The sequence below is a fragment of the Tenrec ecaudatus genome, chromosome 1 (assembly GCF_050624435.1).
Source record: "Tenrec ecaudatus isolate mTenEca1 chromosome 1, mTenEca1.hap1, whole genome shotgun sequence".
In the NCBI taxonomy this organism is placed as follows: Eukaryota; Metazoa; Chordata; class Mammalia; order Afrosoricida; family Tenrecidae; genus Tenrec; species Tenrec ecaudatus.
In genome coordinates, this window is record NC_134530.1 from 56,035,033 (window position 1) to 56,051,106 (window position 16,074).

At 41.9% G+C, this 16,074-nt stretch overlaps 2 protein-coding genes across 4 annotated transcripts in view; one reads left to right on the top strand and one right to left on the bottom strand.

Annotated features, from left to right (window-relative positions):
* RBBP4 (RB binding protein 4, chromatin remodeling factor) lies at positions 1–14,547 on the top strand. 2 transcript variants are annotated; one of them, XM_075553680.1, is made up of 12 exons: positions 1–155; positions 688–835; positions 2,702–2,847; positions 10,176–10,349; positions 10,669–10,784; positions 10,898–11,058; positions 11,149–11,275; positions 11,388–11,465; positions 12,163–12,239; positions 12,716–12,773; positions 12,857–12,967; positions 13,556–14,547. In XM_075553680.1, exons 1-12 carry the CDS (start codon positions 140–142, stop codon positions 13,619–13,621), a joined length of 1,278 nt encoding a protein of 425 aa, XP_075409795.1. In that variant the 5' UTR covers positions 1–139; the 3' UTR covers positions 13,622–14,547. The 2 variants fall into 2 exon arrangements, with proteins under 2 accessions (XP_075409795.1, XP_075409796.1); XM_075553681.1 differs by having other exon boundaries at positions 21–155; positions 691–835.
* The window catches only part of SYNC (syncoilin, intermediate filament protein), a 20,913-nt gene continuing 12,787 nt past the window's right edge, over positions 7,949–16,074 (bottom strand). For both annotated transcript variants that reach the window (XM_075553679.1, XM_075553677.1), the window contains one exon: positions 7,949–15,713. In XM_075553679.1, the coding sequence (XP_075409794.1) occupies positions 15,656–15,713 (58 nt within the window). In that variant the 3' untranslated portion in view covers positions 7,949–15,655. The remainder of the gene's footprint in view (positions 15,714–16,074) is intronic.

Genomic DNA, 16,074 nt, shown 5'->3' on the forward strand with positions numbered 1-16,074 from the left:
CGCGCGAGTCCATCCTCCAGCAGGAGCAGCAGGAAACAATAGAGGCCGCGCGCGCGGAGCGAGCGCCCGCAGCCTCCCCGCCCCTCCCGCACCGCTCTCCTCGCAGCTCCCTCCCGGCGCTCCAGTCTGACTGCCCGCCATGGCCGACAAGGAAGGTGAGGGTGCCGGGGCCCGCTCAGGACGGCCCAGGGAAGCCTCGGCTCGGCGGCGGCGGCCTCCACTCGGCCTACCAGGGAGGGCAGGCCCGACTGCGGAGCGCGGCTCCCGCGCCGAGGGCAGCAGAAGTCTCCCCGCGGGGCGGGCGGGCGGCGGACGGCGCGAGCGGGACGTCGGGTCCCGCTGGCAGCCTCCCCGCGCTCCCTGGCCGCGCACCCGCCGTTTTCCCGGGTTTCGCTGCACCGCTCCCGGTCCCCAGGGGTCGGTGTCGGGGCCTCCCCGTCGGACGCTCAGGAGAGTGTGCCCCGCAGGGCCGGGCACCGCGCGGTAACGGAGCCCCGGCCTGCCTTCGCCCGAGAGGAGTTCCGGCGCCAGCCCGCGAGGTGGATGGAGAAGGCTGAGGGCCGCCGCCTCGGAGGAGACCCGCGTCCCTCCATTTCAGAATCCCAACTCGGGAGCCATGCTGGCAGTGCCGTGCGCGCTCGAGGATCCTTTCATGCCTAACCGTTACGTCTTCTCTCTCTCCTTTAGCAGCCTTTGATGACGCCGTGGAAGAACGCGTGATTAACGAGGAGTACAAAATATGGAAAAAGAACACCCCTTTTCTTTACGATTTGGTGATGACCCATGCTCTGGAGTGGCCCAGCCTAACTGCACAGTGGCTTCCAGATGTAACCAGGTGATGTGAACCTCTGAATACATACGCTTTGCCTACCTATTTTTATTACGCCTTCCGTTTTTCCGATTGTTGTCCCACCCCCATTTTCCTCTGCTTATTCTCCTGGAGAAGACACGGGTTAAACCTGTTGATGACACTTTAGTCTAGGGCCACATGGTGAAACATAGATTCTGGTGCATCTGAGAAAACTCACTGGGGGGGCCTCTCTCTGGCAATGAATCTTAAAGTGCCATATTACATTACACCTATAGTTGACCGATTAAGAGTAAAGATTCGTCAACTTTGCAGAAGCATTAGGATGACCCCAGTTTGTTCACCAAAGCATACCTGAGCTCACAGTTAGTTGCTGGTATTTAACTGGTTTATAGAAAAAAAAACTTTATTGCCTGGTATTTTGTCCGAAGAGATTTGCCTAAAAAGTTCAATGAGGGACCTTCAAAAGGTTAAGGGATTTTAAAAATAATCAACTTTTCCCCTGACTGCTTTGAAACCGCCTCCCCCACTCCCCCATGTTATGTGTGATAGAAACTTACCCACTGCCAGTGAGTCAGCTTACTCCAACTCAAGCATGTAAAAAAATGAGTGCTCCTTAAGAGTTCTATTGGCTGCTGTTTCTCAGGGGCCAGGTTCCCCAGTGCTCCTGGATGGGTTTGAACTGCCTACCTTTTAGTTAGTTGCTGAGATCAAACACTCAGGGATCTCAACTAATACAGATTTTATTTTAATTTTCATACATTGAGGGTGCCGTCTACACCTGATATAAGGGGGAGCTTTCCACAAGTTTAGATAAGAAACCTTCCCTGCCTTGATTCCCTGTATAGAATAACAGATAAAATAATGAAACAAAGGAAAAATTTCCCTTATTTGTGGCATCAAGAAACACCTAAAGTTTCAGCACAAACTGCTTCAGCATGCCTGTTGGAATCTCTAGATTCAGTGTGCCTGTTGGAGTGAGTACCTTTAAAGAAGTTACAATGTCACTGTTTCATCATGACTTTAAATTTCACAATAGCATTCGAGATTAAGTGCCTGGTAGCAGAATTACTTCAAAAACTCAGATCTCTAGAAATCAATTAATTTGCATTTCATCCCAGTAATACAGATGTTTGACATAGTTGCTTTATTAAGAATGAGATTGGTAAGAGAGTTACCTTCACAGGCTATAAAGAAAAACTGTAGCACAAAATCATGGTAAACACTAGAAACTTAGTTACAACCTTCTTTATTCATGACCACAGGTCTCCCTTTCAGCTGGGGAGTTCGGGAATAAGTGGAGTTGTTTCTGTGAGTGCTGGAGTGGTCCAGGCTGTTTATAATCTCTAATGGCCATTCAGAGCCCTTGAGAAGTAGCTGAATGGAAATTCCAGGTTGATGTGCTAAATTTTATCCAAATTTTGGCCACTCGGGATATTGCCCCTAAGAGGAAAATTATTTTTAAACCCATAATTTTTCATTAATTTTTTAAGCTTCCCAAGTTAAATATTTACAGAATAAAGTATAGTTAGTTCGCCCAACCATTGCCTCGCTGCCACAAGAGCCGCTCCGTATGGAATGGGAAAGGCACATGCTCACCCTGCTGGAGGTCGAGCAGGAAGACCAGAGACTGTGCTGAGGCTACTGCTGGGCCCTGGGTAGCTGATCAACTGGGATGAGCGGTGGCTGTTAAATAAAGCATATATGTTGTATGCTTAAACGTGTGTATTTCTTCATGTACACGGCCCGATTGGGAGGGGGTAAATTACAAGTTAAAGATAGGGTTTTAGTGACTTTCTCATAAAACGTGCCCTTAGTGCCCATGTCTATATCACTGACATTGTGCTCTCCATTGATGTTAATGTGAGTGATGATCCTGAATTGCTCTTACAGACCAGAAGGGAAGGATTTCAGCATTCATCGGCTTGTCTTGGGCACACATACATCGGATGAGCAAAACCACCTTGTGATAGCCAGTGTGCAGCTCCCTAATGATGACGCTCAGTTTGATGCCTCGCACTACGACAGTGAGAAAGGAGGTAGGACCCTTAAAAATGGAAGAAGGGATTGTGTGCCAGTTTTAACTCAACTCATAAAAAGTGTATGGCACAGTGGGTTAAATGTTGAACTGCTAATCACAAGGTCAATAGTTCGAAACCACTGGCTGCTCTGTGGGAGAAATATGAGACTTCCTGCTCCTTGAACCCACAGGGGCAGTGCTGCCTTGTCCTCCGGCTCCCTGTTTGAGGAAATCTATTTGATGACAATAAACGTAATACAAAGTTCATGCTTTTAATAAATAAATAGGTGTATGACGTGTCGAAGTACCCTCTCAAGTTCAAACTTTGGAAACTAGTGTGGACACTGAAAGTTAGTCCTAGGTGTCAAAATTACTTGATAACCTTTGTATTTTTGCTACAATCCTTTATTTTTTAAAAACCATTTTATTAGGGGCTCATACAACTCTTATCACAATCCACACATACATCGATTATGGTAAGCACATTTGTACATTCATTGCCCTTATTCTCAAAACATTTGCTCTCCACCTAAGCCCCTGGCATTTGTGCTAAGTCCAAGTATACTTACAGGCATTTGTGAAAATTAGATTTTCTCAAGAGTTGGAATTTCAGCAAGTTGATTCAGACTCACACAGCATTGCACAAATTATAGCTCTTTATGAACGCTGACAACCTCATCTTCTTCAGAGAAACTGGTGCAATGGTTCTCAATCTTCCTCATGCTGCGACCCTTTAATACAGTTCCTCATGTTGTGGTGACCCCCAACCATAAAATTATTTTCGTTGCTATTTCCTAACTGGAATTTTTCTACTGTTATGAATCGTAATGAATCTGATATGCAGGATGGATTTTCATTGTTACAAATTGAACATAATTAAAGTTTAGTGATTAATCACAAAAAATATGTAATTATATAGTGAAATATTTCTAATTACAAATAAATGAAATTTATCTTGAAGCATAGTGTAGCGTGGGTGGCAGTCTTATATAACAACAGTAAACTACATTGCTACATTGTGTGACTGAAAAACCAAGGACAGTGCATTGGTTGAGATAGCTTTCTCAGCATATCTGCATGTGGGCGGACCCGCCTGGAGACATAGAGGATCGGGTGTCTTGGTACCTAAGACCATCAGAAATAAATGTGTTTTCTGATGGTCTTAGGCAACCCCTGTGAAAGAGTCATTTGACCCCCAAAAGGGTCTCAACCCACAGGTTGAAAACCACTGGGCTGGTTGGTTTGAACTGCCAACCTAGTGGTTGGGAGCCCAAGGCCAATGGCACTTAACTACAGATTAAAAGATTACATTTATAGGAGCTGCTTAATTATGCCCAATATTTAGAAGATATCCGTAAGGGAATGAATCTTTCATATGAAATGTTTGTTCATCCTTTCAGAAGAGGTTGGAATTAGTGTGTTTTACTGTGTCCTGGAACTAAAGTGATCAGGACATAGAAGGCTTGTAATTGAGAGTTCTTGAAATGATAGGATGTTCATGTTTTTTACATTAGATTTTTTTGTGGTAATCTCTTGTATTCTCAGTCCTTTTGGACTCTTGTTATTAGTCCGAATTGTAATTATGCAGTCCTATGATGGTTCAATGTTTAACTTAATCTAGTGCAAAATTCAATTTTGTGTTACACTGACCTAAATGTTACAATAGCATGTGATTACTGAAAAGTTAGGCTGCTTGTTTTGAAGAGTGGGGCCTGATTTTTGTGCCAATAAGTTGTGAAGGTTTTGATCAATCAATCAGTTTTTCTGAGCCTTAGTGGTTTTTTACTATTTCCCTTTTTTCTGTTAAATGAAGAGAAAGTTTTTAGGTTGGAAGTTTGGTTATTGAGACAATCAAATATTCTGATAATACATTAAGTTGTAAAGTAAATAAAATCAAATAAAAAGTATATTGAGATCACTGTTAGTCAATGAAAGGTTTTCTCAGCGATATATCCCAGTATTGAATCACTCATTCAGCAAATAATGTGTGCTTGTAGGTAGGTGAGTTTGGGTGGTTTGGTTTTGTTTGAGAGGTTTTGGTTTATCTCTTTTAAATTATCCCTTCCCAGATAGGTTGTGGATATTTCCCCCCAGTTTGTTGTGACTGAGTCTTGTCCTTTAGAAAATCTAAACATTCCTTTTAAATTGCCAATTTTCATGAGAGGGCTTCAGAAAAGTCCATAGGCAATTCCATTATCTTTCTGTTGCATTTTCCCCTGGATTTCCCGAGCCCCCCCCCCCCCATGTCATCACGTCCACGTCACTTAAAAGGCTTTTCTCATCCTAAGTCCTCGAAGTAGCTATCCATTATTTTCTTCTGATTCTTTTACATTTTTTAACATTAAAACTAATCCTTTTGGTGTTAGTGAATAGGAATCCAAGCTTTTTTTGTTCCCAAAATTAGTACTTATTGAGTACTCTATTTCCCCCTGGATTAAAATGGTATCTTCTAACATTTACGACGTTGCCATTTCTGGTACTTAGATGTCTATCTGGCACCCTGAATATGACTTGCTATCAAGCCATTGCCCTTTTATGTTCCGATGAGACCCTTCCCTCCCTTACTAATGCTTAAAGCTGACCGTGCATAAATCACAATAACAATTTAATCCTCACTAGGAGCCTTGTTACCCAGCCTATCGTCTCCCATGGTTTCCTTTACTTTCATTAAAAGAAATGTAAGTTGTCTCAAATAAGTGCTGAAAACGAGGCAGCTGTCTCCATATGACCTAGACTGCTGGAAGGAAGTGTCGTCAGTTTCTTAGATGGTGGTGAGATTCAGTGTGGCAGTCGTCTCATTTTTAACTCTGAAAGTCGATGTAAAATGTTTTACTTCATACCCTGTTACCAGGATCGTCAAATATCAGCAAATGTTTTTCTTTCCTTTTTTTTTTTTTTGGAGAGAGAGAACTAAGCCTTTTTATTTCCTTGTTTCACAAATAAAGCTGGCTGCTTTGGTTGCTTTTTGGTGTCTAGTCAGAGACCAAATCCCATGTCCTCGTTCGACTCTTCCGATTCTTCCTTTGCATCTTGCTTGGCCGGGGCCGAAGCGCAAATGTATTTCTAGCATCCTATTTGGGGTGCTAGCTTTGTATTACCAACCAGTCTTTAGTCATATATATAATCTGTAGGGTCATGAAGAAATATTTTATTTATTTGACTTAGAATGTTAGAAGTTCTTATTAACCTTATTTCTTTATTTAAATCATTTTATTGGGGGCTCATACAACTCTTATCACAATCCATACATCCATCCATTGTGTGTCAGGCACATTTGTACATTTCTTGCCTTCATCATTCTCAAAACATTTGCTTTCTACTTGAGCCCTTGGTATCAGCTCATTTTTCCCCTCCCTCCCGCTCCCCACTTCCTCATGAGCCCTTGATGATTTATAAATTATTGTTATTTTGTCATATCTTACACTGTGTGACGTCTCCTTTCACCCACTTTTCTGTTGTCCGTCCCCCAGGAAGGGGGGTTATATGCAGATCCGTGTAATTGGTTTCGCCTTTCCAACCCACCCTCCCTCCACCCTCCAGGAATCGCCACTCTGAGCACTGGTCCTGAAGGGGATCATCTGTCCTGGATTCCACTAACTTCATTATGTAGAGAGACGCAAACCCCATGAACAAATGCCTTGAACATTCATTCAATGTATGGTGATAGCTCAGCTTGTCTTTTCTATTTTAAATTTGGCCTTTTGACTTGGTGGTCCTTAATTAAGAATTATGAATCCTTTAACTTGTTTACTGTGCTTTCCTTAACCATTAGGACAGCGCTCTGTTTAGCGTATGCTGAGTTCTGAGATACCCATTATATCTTGGCTCGGTGCCCCTATTGCTTTTTTGTAGGAGAAGGTGCACGGGAGTTTCTGTCATTTGTATGCTTATCTCCCCATATCTAGACGAAAAGTTGCTTGAGGTTCACATATCAATGCCATCTTATGTGTATATTGTAGGTGCCCTTAGGTCTTTCACCCATTTCAATTTACTTAAAAGTTAAATACCTTATGGATACGGTATTTGAGGCTTCGAAATTGAAGACCTCACATAAATCCTAAGCTGGTAAGGAACAGAGCCTAAATTAGGCCTAGGTCTAGCTCATTTTGGAGTTTTTGCTACTTTGTGCTGTCTTCTGTAATACTTTGATCGTTAACTACCTGTTTATTAATTTTCCAAGATTCATATAGCCACAAATTAGATTGTTACACATTTCTATCCATATTTAAGAGGAATCTGCACGTAGTAGTCAAGTAGGAATTAAATTTTTTTTAATCTGGCACTTGCCTACGGAGTCTGTCTGAACCCGGAGTTTGCTTGTCAAATGTTAGTGGGAGGTCAAGAAAATAAGGCAGTGCAGCTCTGTTTTTCCTCATTGGCCTAACTGTGAAACACTGTGGTGGAAGATAAGAACATGGGCTGGTACTTCAGAAATAAAGGTCAGCCTGAACTAGAGCTTCAGATACATGAAGTAGGTGGGAGGAGAATGCTTTGGTGCCTAATGTGGTGTACTTGTTATTTGTTACAATAAAAGGTTGGGCTTTATTTGCTCATATTTATTTGGTGCTTGAAATTTGATTTGAAAACTGCATGTTGAGAATCTGCTTTGGAAGTGGAAGTTTCACGTAAAAATATACTTCCATATATACCATTGCCCTCAAGTTGACTTTGACTCAGCAACCCTATACTGGGTTTCTAAGCCTGTGTGTATTAGGTGTATCGTCATCAAGGGTCATTGTAGATAGATCTGAAGGAATACTAGAATAGGAACATAGAGAATGGGGATTCCTTTTGGCTCCTGTTTATTAGTCATGTCACTAACAAATGAACAAATCACTGTGAGCTTTTGTTTCCTCATCTAAAAGATAACTATCTTGCCTACTATATCAGATTGTGATGAGAATTAAATAAAGGGCAGGAAACACTTTGGTGCTAACAAATACCTAGATTACTTCTAGTACTATGCCAAATATTGTCAGGGGAAGCCAGCCCCTAACACATTACTGGTCCGGTAGGCGCAATTGTGCGGCGATAGTAAGTAAAAATGATAGTAAAGTTATAGAGAGCATGAGAGATAGAAGAGAAGTATTGAAGTAAATGGGATCAGTCACAATTCATGGTAGCATGCTCACCTCAGCCCCACTCGATGGTCCACGTGGAGAGAGAGAGTCTCTTTAATGTTAGCCCAAGCTTTTTATATTCTTCAGGGACGTGCAAGCCCCCTAATTACAGGTGAGTACATACATCACAGGGAGGGGTTGTGCCATAGGTAATACAGTAATGAGAGGGGGTGGTCTGGGGACATGCATGCAACAGTAAGAGGAGGGATTGGGGGTATATGTGACAAGATGGGCGGACCCTAGATTCAAGATGGCGGCCTAACTTTGGTCATCCTTGGGCGGGTTTGACCTCTCTGGGGTCTCCTACAAGGAAACAGACAACTACTATCCTTATCAGAAGGGAGTGGGCCCTATTTGTTGTGGGATAAACAGTGGTGACTACTTGCTCTAGATGGTTGATAGCTCTCTGGGGACTAACCCCTGACCTACTTCTGATGACCTCCAAGTGTAGTCCTTCCCAAGCAGCTGTCTGGCATATATTTGGGGGACACCTTGGGAGAAATCCTTCTGTATCCCACAATTCCCCCTTTTGTTTTATACATAAAATTCAAAAGCCACACAGGCATCATGGTTATTTTCTATATATTAAAAGCTGACTAGGCAAAACTTCGTGATCCATTTAATATAGCCAAAAACTCAGCTTAATAGAAACATTTTGAATCCAGACATGGAGGATAAAGTCCCCCTATGCCCATCTGCTATTGGAGGAAGGTGTGAGAGGGGCTGGATGCTGCTGCGGGAAGGAAATAGAGCCAAATAGGAATGTCTGCTTCTATAGGGAGAGTTAATTAACCATGTGCTCACTTTGCAGCACAGCTTTAAGGACGAAACTGTGGAAAACTTAGACAGCCGCAGGAACATGTACCTGGACTATATCCCCAACTAATTCTAGTCTTCCAGATTCCCTCCGTTCAAGTCAGGGAATAAGTCCCAGTTTTATCTCCCTACAGTGCTAGTATCCCACATTTCCCTCTCTGCATTACGTTTAAGATTTAATAGTGCAACGGAGGCAACATGGTCTCTCTTCATATCTCTCAGCTTCCCATAGAAGCGACAGGAGACTGCGAGCATCACAACTATGATGATAAACAACACAGTCAGACTGGAAGTTAAGCTGTGAGATACTTTGCACCGAAGCTCGCGGGTCCCACTCACCAACTGCTTAATTATATCAGAGTCAGGAGATGTCTCAAGACTCTCTTTGGATGTATAGAAAATATCCTTTTTAAGCTGATCAACGTCTAATGAAATGTTTCCCTTAAACCCTTGGCAAATGTTTCCTAATCAAATCCCAATCATGCAATGTTACATTATATAGGTAAGGAGTTACAGAAATCAGTTACATTCCAATCACATTATAACATTGACAAGTCCAAAATCTTGATCTTTTAGCAAAAGTCTGCAGTAATAGTCCAGTTACTATTGTATAAAATGTTCAGTTATGGTAGAGTCCCAGAGTTTCTTTTAGACAGCCAGCGTCAGCAGTGGGAAATATCTCAGCAGTCAGCAATCGCCATTCTCAGGAATCTGCCAGGTCTTCAGTAACAGGGCAGGGTCTGGTCACACATCAGCTTCCCTGCTTTCTTCTGGGCCTTGCTGGCGGAAGAGAAATCCACCTATCTCCTTTGCCTGTGAAAATATAAACAAATAGCCCCTCTCTTCGGGGTGTCATTAACCTGAAAAAGGAATTGTGATTAATATTGGGTGGCTTCTCCATCTCTTCCTTGTTCATCTTTCTCCACACGTGGTTGCGTCCTCCTAAAGGGAGTCCAACAGCTTTATTCTGTAAAAACAAATGCATAGCCTTTTCTCCAGGTGAATGGGCTTGGATCCCAAACGCGGTTTCCATCATCTTTGAATTTCTTAGGATCAATTTTCTCTGTAGAAGTGAAAACGTGTTTATCTGCCCTAATTTTGTTACAAGCTTTTAGTAAGGAGAAAAAAATTTTTTTTGTTGTTAAAAATGACAAAATGAACTTTGTCATACATAAAATTCCTCTTCTCTCCCTTCTGTTTTGACAATGTAATTCTTAAAGCATTGCTAGCAATCTCAGTTAACTTGTTTGGTCTTGAACCAGTAAAACTACTAGTTAGATCGCCTCCATTGTTAAGTAAATTTTGGCTTCCAGCTCTAAAAATATGAAGGGAAAGGGAGCTGTCTTAGACTTATTGTATACAGTAGCTCTTGCTTTGTCAATTGCAATTAATTAATGTATGTCATTTACAGAATTTGGAGGTTTTGGCTCTGTCAGTGGCAAGATTGAAATAGAAATCAAGATCAACCATGAAGGAGAAGTAAACCGGGCCCGTTACATGCCCCAGAACCCTTGCATCATTGCCACCAAGACACCATCCAGTGATGTTCTTGTTTTTGACTACACAAAACATCCTTCGAAACCAGGTATGGGATCATTATGGAAATGCCTTGTGGAACTGAATCTAAATTTGATTGTTTCTTTATTTGTATAATTTAATAGCTTGTGTGTGAGTATTCTGTAGTCATGCCTCTTTCTTTAAACGAAGTGGCATGGGAGGAGATACTATGTCGTGGAACCAGGATGGTGATGCAGCTTAAGCATGACAGATTTGATCACAATGAGTTCTTCATTGCTTATTAGTGGGAAGGGTTTGAGTATTTCTTCTCTAACAGGTTCCAGCTTTCACACGTTTTGCCGTACTTAGTAGACTGTACACTCCTAATGTGCCTGTTAACGTTGCAGACCCTTCTGGAGAGTGTAACCCAGACTTGCGTCTCCGTGGACATCAGAAGGAAGGCTATGGACTTTCGTGGAACCCCAATCTCAGCGGGCACCTGCTTAGTGCTTCAGATGACCATGTGTGTATCCTTCCTGTTTCTGAAGCAGATCTGGCCTAGTCAGCGCTTGGTTTTTTTGGGGAGGGTCGGGTGGGATAGTCTTCCTTTTGTAAATGCTTGATTTTGCATTTAAGACCATCTGCCTGTGGGACATCAGTGCTGTTCCAAAGGAAGGAAAAGTGGTGGATGCAAAAACCATCTTTACTGGACATACTGCAGTAGTGGAAGATGTTTCCTGGCATCTACTTCATGAGTCTCTGTTTGGGTCGGTTGCTGATGATCAGAAGCTCATGATGTAAGTAGAATCCTCTTTCCATTCATAATATTAAGTCTTACATGTAGCCCTACCCATTTCAGATATCTTTTTATTTCTTTTTCACTAAAGCTGGGATACTCGTTCAAACAATACTTCCAAACCAAGCCACTCCGTTGATGCTCACACTGCTGAAGTGAACTGCCTTTCTTTCAATCCTTATAGTGAATTCATTCTTGCCACAGGATCAGCTGACAAGGTTTGTTTGAAATATTTTAAGAGAGAATGTGGTGAATTTCTTTGGGTGAGGTTTTTTTTTAATCCCCTCATAAAGATATTGATTGCATTTGCATTTTTTCTTATTTACATAGACTGTTGCTTTGTGGGATCTAAGAAATCTGAAACTCAAGTTGCATTCCTTTGAATCACATAAGGATGAAATATTCCAGGTAAGAGAAAGTAGTGGTGCTAATCTGTTTCGGAAAATATGGATGGTGTGTGGCATTACTGTAAATAATCAAGTTCCCGTGTACCTGTGACCATACCGTCTCTGTGGGAATTTGGATTCCTTTTACTCCTTTTTTGCTTCTGTGCTTTCTCACATTGGCCATTGATCAGCATTCTTGAGGAGGTGTACAGAACGCTAGTCCTCGTCCCCTTCTCTGCCTTACTGCTGACTCTCCACCCCTTAATTCCCTTCTTTCATTCTTCACAGTCTCTTGATGTCTCCATTCAGCCTAACTCTGCCTCAACCGTGGAGCTGCTTAAGATGCAAAGGCCTCTGAGCCAGTTCTGAAAATAATTCCTCTGATCTGTTGGAAACTCATTGTTAAGGGAGAGATGGACCAGTCTAATGACAAGTTATTTCTTTTCATAAAAGAAGTGTTCATTTTAAGTATAATGTTTACCTTTGAGTTAAAACTCTTAGAAATCGGAGGTGGGGGTTGATAAGGACTCAAATAGAAAATGTTTTGAAAAATGATAATGCCAACATATGCACAAATGGTGATAAAATTGATGTATAGATTGTTGTAAGCGCCCTCAATAAAATTATTTTTTTAACTCTTAGAAATTATTAAGTGTATTTCAGGTAATTGTCCCATAGGTTTTTAATTCCCATTTTTCCTGTTGCCATCCTGGGTACAGGTTCAGTGGTCGCCTCACAATGAAACCATTTTGGCTTCCAGTGGTACTGATCGCAGGCTGAATGTCTGGGACTTAAGGTAAAGTCTGAGATTAATTACTCCTTTATTCAGTTGCAGAAACCCCCATGGTATAGTTGAATTCAGTGTCAGGCTATTAACCAAAAGGACCCCACTAGCTGCCTCATAATGGACCCCCGGTGGTTTAATTATTAGGTGTTAGGCTGCGATGTGAATGGTTGCCAGTTTGAAACCAACAGCAGTTCTGAGGTGAAAGACGGGGCTTTCTACACCTGTAAACTGTTAGCCTTGGAACCCCACATGGGTCGCTGAGTCAGCAATGACTGGATGGCAGTGAGAGCCTCCTCAAGGGAGAGAGATGCGACTGTCTTCCACTAGATTTATAGCTGTTGGTCTGTCCTGTAGAGTTGCTATGAGTTGGAATTGAGTTCGCATCGATGAATTTGGTTCTCGTTTCCTTGCAATTTTATCAATGTTTTCAAAAGGTATCTGGCTCCAAGTAGATCAGTTTTAACTTGTAATTCATTCTGCTCTAGTAAAATTGGAGAGGAACAATCCCCAGAAGATGCAGAAGATGGACCACCAGAGTTGCTGGTATGTCATCACCACTAACCACTTCTGAAATCACCTGAAATTTAATACCCTCTGTTTTTCATGCTTCATATTCTGTCTTTCAGTTTATTCATGGTGGTCACACTGCCAAGATATCTGACTTCTCCTGGAATCCCAATGAACCTTGGGTGATTTGTTCTGTATCAGAAGATAACATCATGCAAGTGTGGCAGATGGTGAGTTTTTAGTCATTTGTTTGGGAGGCAGAGTACATTGGTGAGAAAGAAGATATATCAACTTTTAGATATTTCGAGACTGCAGCTATTTATCTGTTCATTGTATTTCCAGATAGAATTTTAGCTCTTTGCTACATTCCCTGGCTGCTTTCAATCCAGCTCCTATTTGTCCTACAGTATCTCAAACTCTTTGTAGTTTCCCGGCTCTCCCTTCTTACTGACCTTTCTATTGCGTGACTTCCCTGTTTTCTGTATGGACCCATTATTTTCCAAATTTATCAGCCTTGAAAATGCAAAAGTTCTTTACCCTCTAGGTCTAGGTGGCCTGCCTACCAAGTTTGACTCCATCTTTGCAATGTTTCTCCCATCTAGCCTCATCTTAGAAGTACACATACCCAACTTCCTACCTCTACTCCACGCCCTCGTTTGGGAGACAAGCCCCTCACATCAGTGTACCTGCTGGACTAGGACAATAGCCTCCCTTGCCGTTGCCCTGTCCTCCCTCTCTCTCTCTCTCTTCCTAGCGTTTGAATCTTCCGAGAGTAAGATTCCTATTGCTAAATACCCTGTTCTTTTATATTTTGGCAGGCAGAGAACATTTATAATGATGAAGACCCTGAAGGAAGTGTGGATCCAGAAGGACAGGGGTCCTAAATGTTCTGTACTTGTGATTTTTAGGCTCCCCTTTTTTTCTCTCAACCAAGAGATGGATTTTTAACACTGGTTTTGAGATAAAAGACTATGTTTGGCTACCCCTCTTTAGGTACCATCAGCAATGCTCTTAGCCCAAACTGAGGGTTTTCTAAATGTTAACTGGGAGACTTGATTTAGCAAAACTACAGACTTCTAATAAATTTTCTTCAGGAATTTTCTAGAAACAAACCCAGGTCTGAAGTAGCCACTGAAAGGGGGAATATATATGTGGTTATTTTTCTTTTTACGCTATGATCCCAAGTTTTTCTGACTCATTTAAGTCAAGGCTAGAGTGGGTAAGGAATAGAGCCAAGTGAGGTAGGTGTCTGAGCCATGAACTATAATACTGCAAGGTGTCATGTTTATTCAGGAAGCAGGGGAGGTTCCAGTGCTAGAGAGTCCTACTCCAGAATCTTCACGCCTGACTTGCCGTGATGCACCTCTTCCCAGTAGCCCAGTCTCTCCATTCCTTCAGTCAAGTCAAAACTATTCATGTTCCTCTTTTCCCATGTATTTTTGCTTGTTAGTGTATTTCTTAAACGGATTGCATATTCTTTCTTTCCTTTCTGTGAAATGGTTGTTTTCATTTTGTTGGAATTTTTTTTGTAACTTGGGACCACCAAGTTGTAAGGAGATGTTTTTACCCGCCAGTTATACCACAGGTAGACTGTCCAGTTAAGTTGAGAAGAGTGCATTGATAGCTGATACTTGTTTTTAAAAATAAATTAATCTTGGATGAGTTGGGTTTTTTAATAGAACGTTAGTCTTTGACCACTAGTTGGATACCATCTCCCTTTTGGGTGACCTGTTCCACGAGCAGGCCTGTTGCTTTCCGTGACTAACTGTAAGTGCTTCTAATGGAATAAATGCTTTTCTACAGAACCCCATGCTGATGGGTTTTATTTAGTGTATATATAACATTCATCAAACACCAGTCTCTGGCTTCTAAGATGTTCAGGTGACAGTTATTGTCCATGATTCTTTGACTATCAAGAGCAGAGTGAAACAGAATGGACCCAAAGCAATTTTTTTTTTTAATGCGTTTACTCCTTCCCCAGGAAAGTGCAAGACATAAAACACAAAATCAGGGGTGCCTGGATTTTTTTTTAATCTTCTGAAGGCTGTTACCCAGTCCTTCCCTAAAAGAACTAACAGGACTTAAAAAATGTCAAAGGCAGTGTGGCAGAGAAACTGTAAGGCAAAATTTAATTTTAGAAAAGGTACTTGGACCTTTTCCCAAAGAGGTTGAAGCACCCCATTATGTCTCCTTCCGTTGGGGTCTGAACTTAGAGGGTAGAATTAGGAGGCTCAGTCTGAAGCCTTAACACCAAGCACCTGGTGCTTTTGTTTCACAGTGACTGAGTCTACCCTCTAATCCTTTAATAAAGGCAGAACTGTTAGGAAAATCTGAACAGCCTTAACCTTTAGGTTAGAAGCTGAATTACTTCTAAGTCAGTAGTAAAAATTAACTTTGATACAAGGTAAATCATGAGAGTGTCAGTTTAGCCTTTTAGAAAAAGTATTTTGTCACAGGATTCGTTTTGACGTCATAATAATCTTGGCACAAAAGAATTTTCAACTCTAAATCCATGTAATGAAAACAGCTGCCTTTCAGACCCCACATATTCCATCCTTTACCTCCTTGCTTGCCCTCCCCCATCCCACCCCAAAAAAGTTTTAATTTGGGTCAACATGAGGCAAGGCACATTCCTCACAACACTGCAAGATGTGTCCGTATAGTCCTCTACTCAACGGGCAGGTGCGGACTGCTGCTGGAGGGCAGGAGACTCCGTCAGGGCTCCATTCCTCGGTGCATGGGGATCAGCACAGCCTGCCAAGGAGAATCCCATGTCGGGCTGATGGGTATTCTGCCTCCAGCCAACTCGCATCAGCCAGTGTTTGTTGTTTTCACAGGGTGGACTGCTTGCCAAGTCCATGGTGCACTCTTGTTGGGGTGGGGGCTAAATATGTCCAAAGGGTATGAGTGACTCTTTGCTAGGAAGTTTTTTTTGTTTCTGCGTTACAAATTCTGCCATAGATTTCTAAACAGCTCCTGCAAAGTTGAGAGAGAGAAAGATTACATTTCTACTTTCTGCAACTTGAAATTCTGTTGAACGTTTCTAATGAACTTCTGATGCTTTAGTGTTCGCTGGCTTGGGGGGCAGTTGTTACGAGTCCGGTGTACATAGGTCAAGAGTGGCTTTCCCCAGCAAATATTTGAGTGCCTCTTATTTATGGAACAGAGTGAATGGAAATCTATGTATTGAATGGGAGAGGGCTAGCTAACAATTTTCTCTGCCCAGTAATTAACTTCATAAAAATAGCATATAGCTTCCATTTCTTTGAATTAATCATTGCCTTTTCCCTGTTGTATTTTTATAATCTTACCCACATTAACAGATTATTTTTAATTA

Bases quoted from the DNA above. Each gene is read 5' to 3' on its own strand.
- RBBP4 (XM_075553680.1), top strand. The intron at 10,785-10,897 runs GTGTGTATCCTT...TTTGCATTTAAG, and splicing joins TTAGTGCTTCAGATGACCAT to ACCATCTGCCTGTGGGACAT. The intron at 12,968-13,555 runs GTGAGTTTTTAG...ATATTTTGGCAG, and splicing joins TCATGCAAGTGTGGCAGATG to GCAGAGAACATTTATAATGA.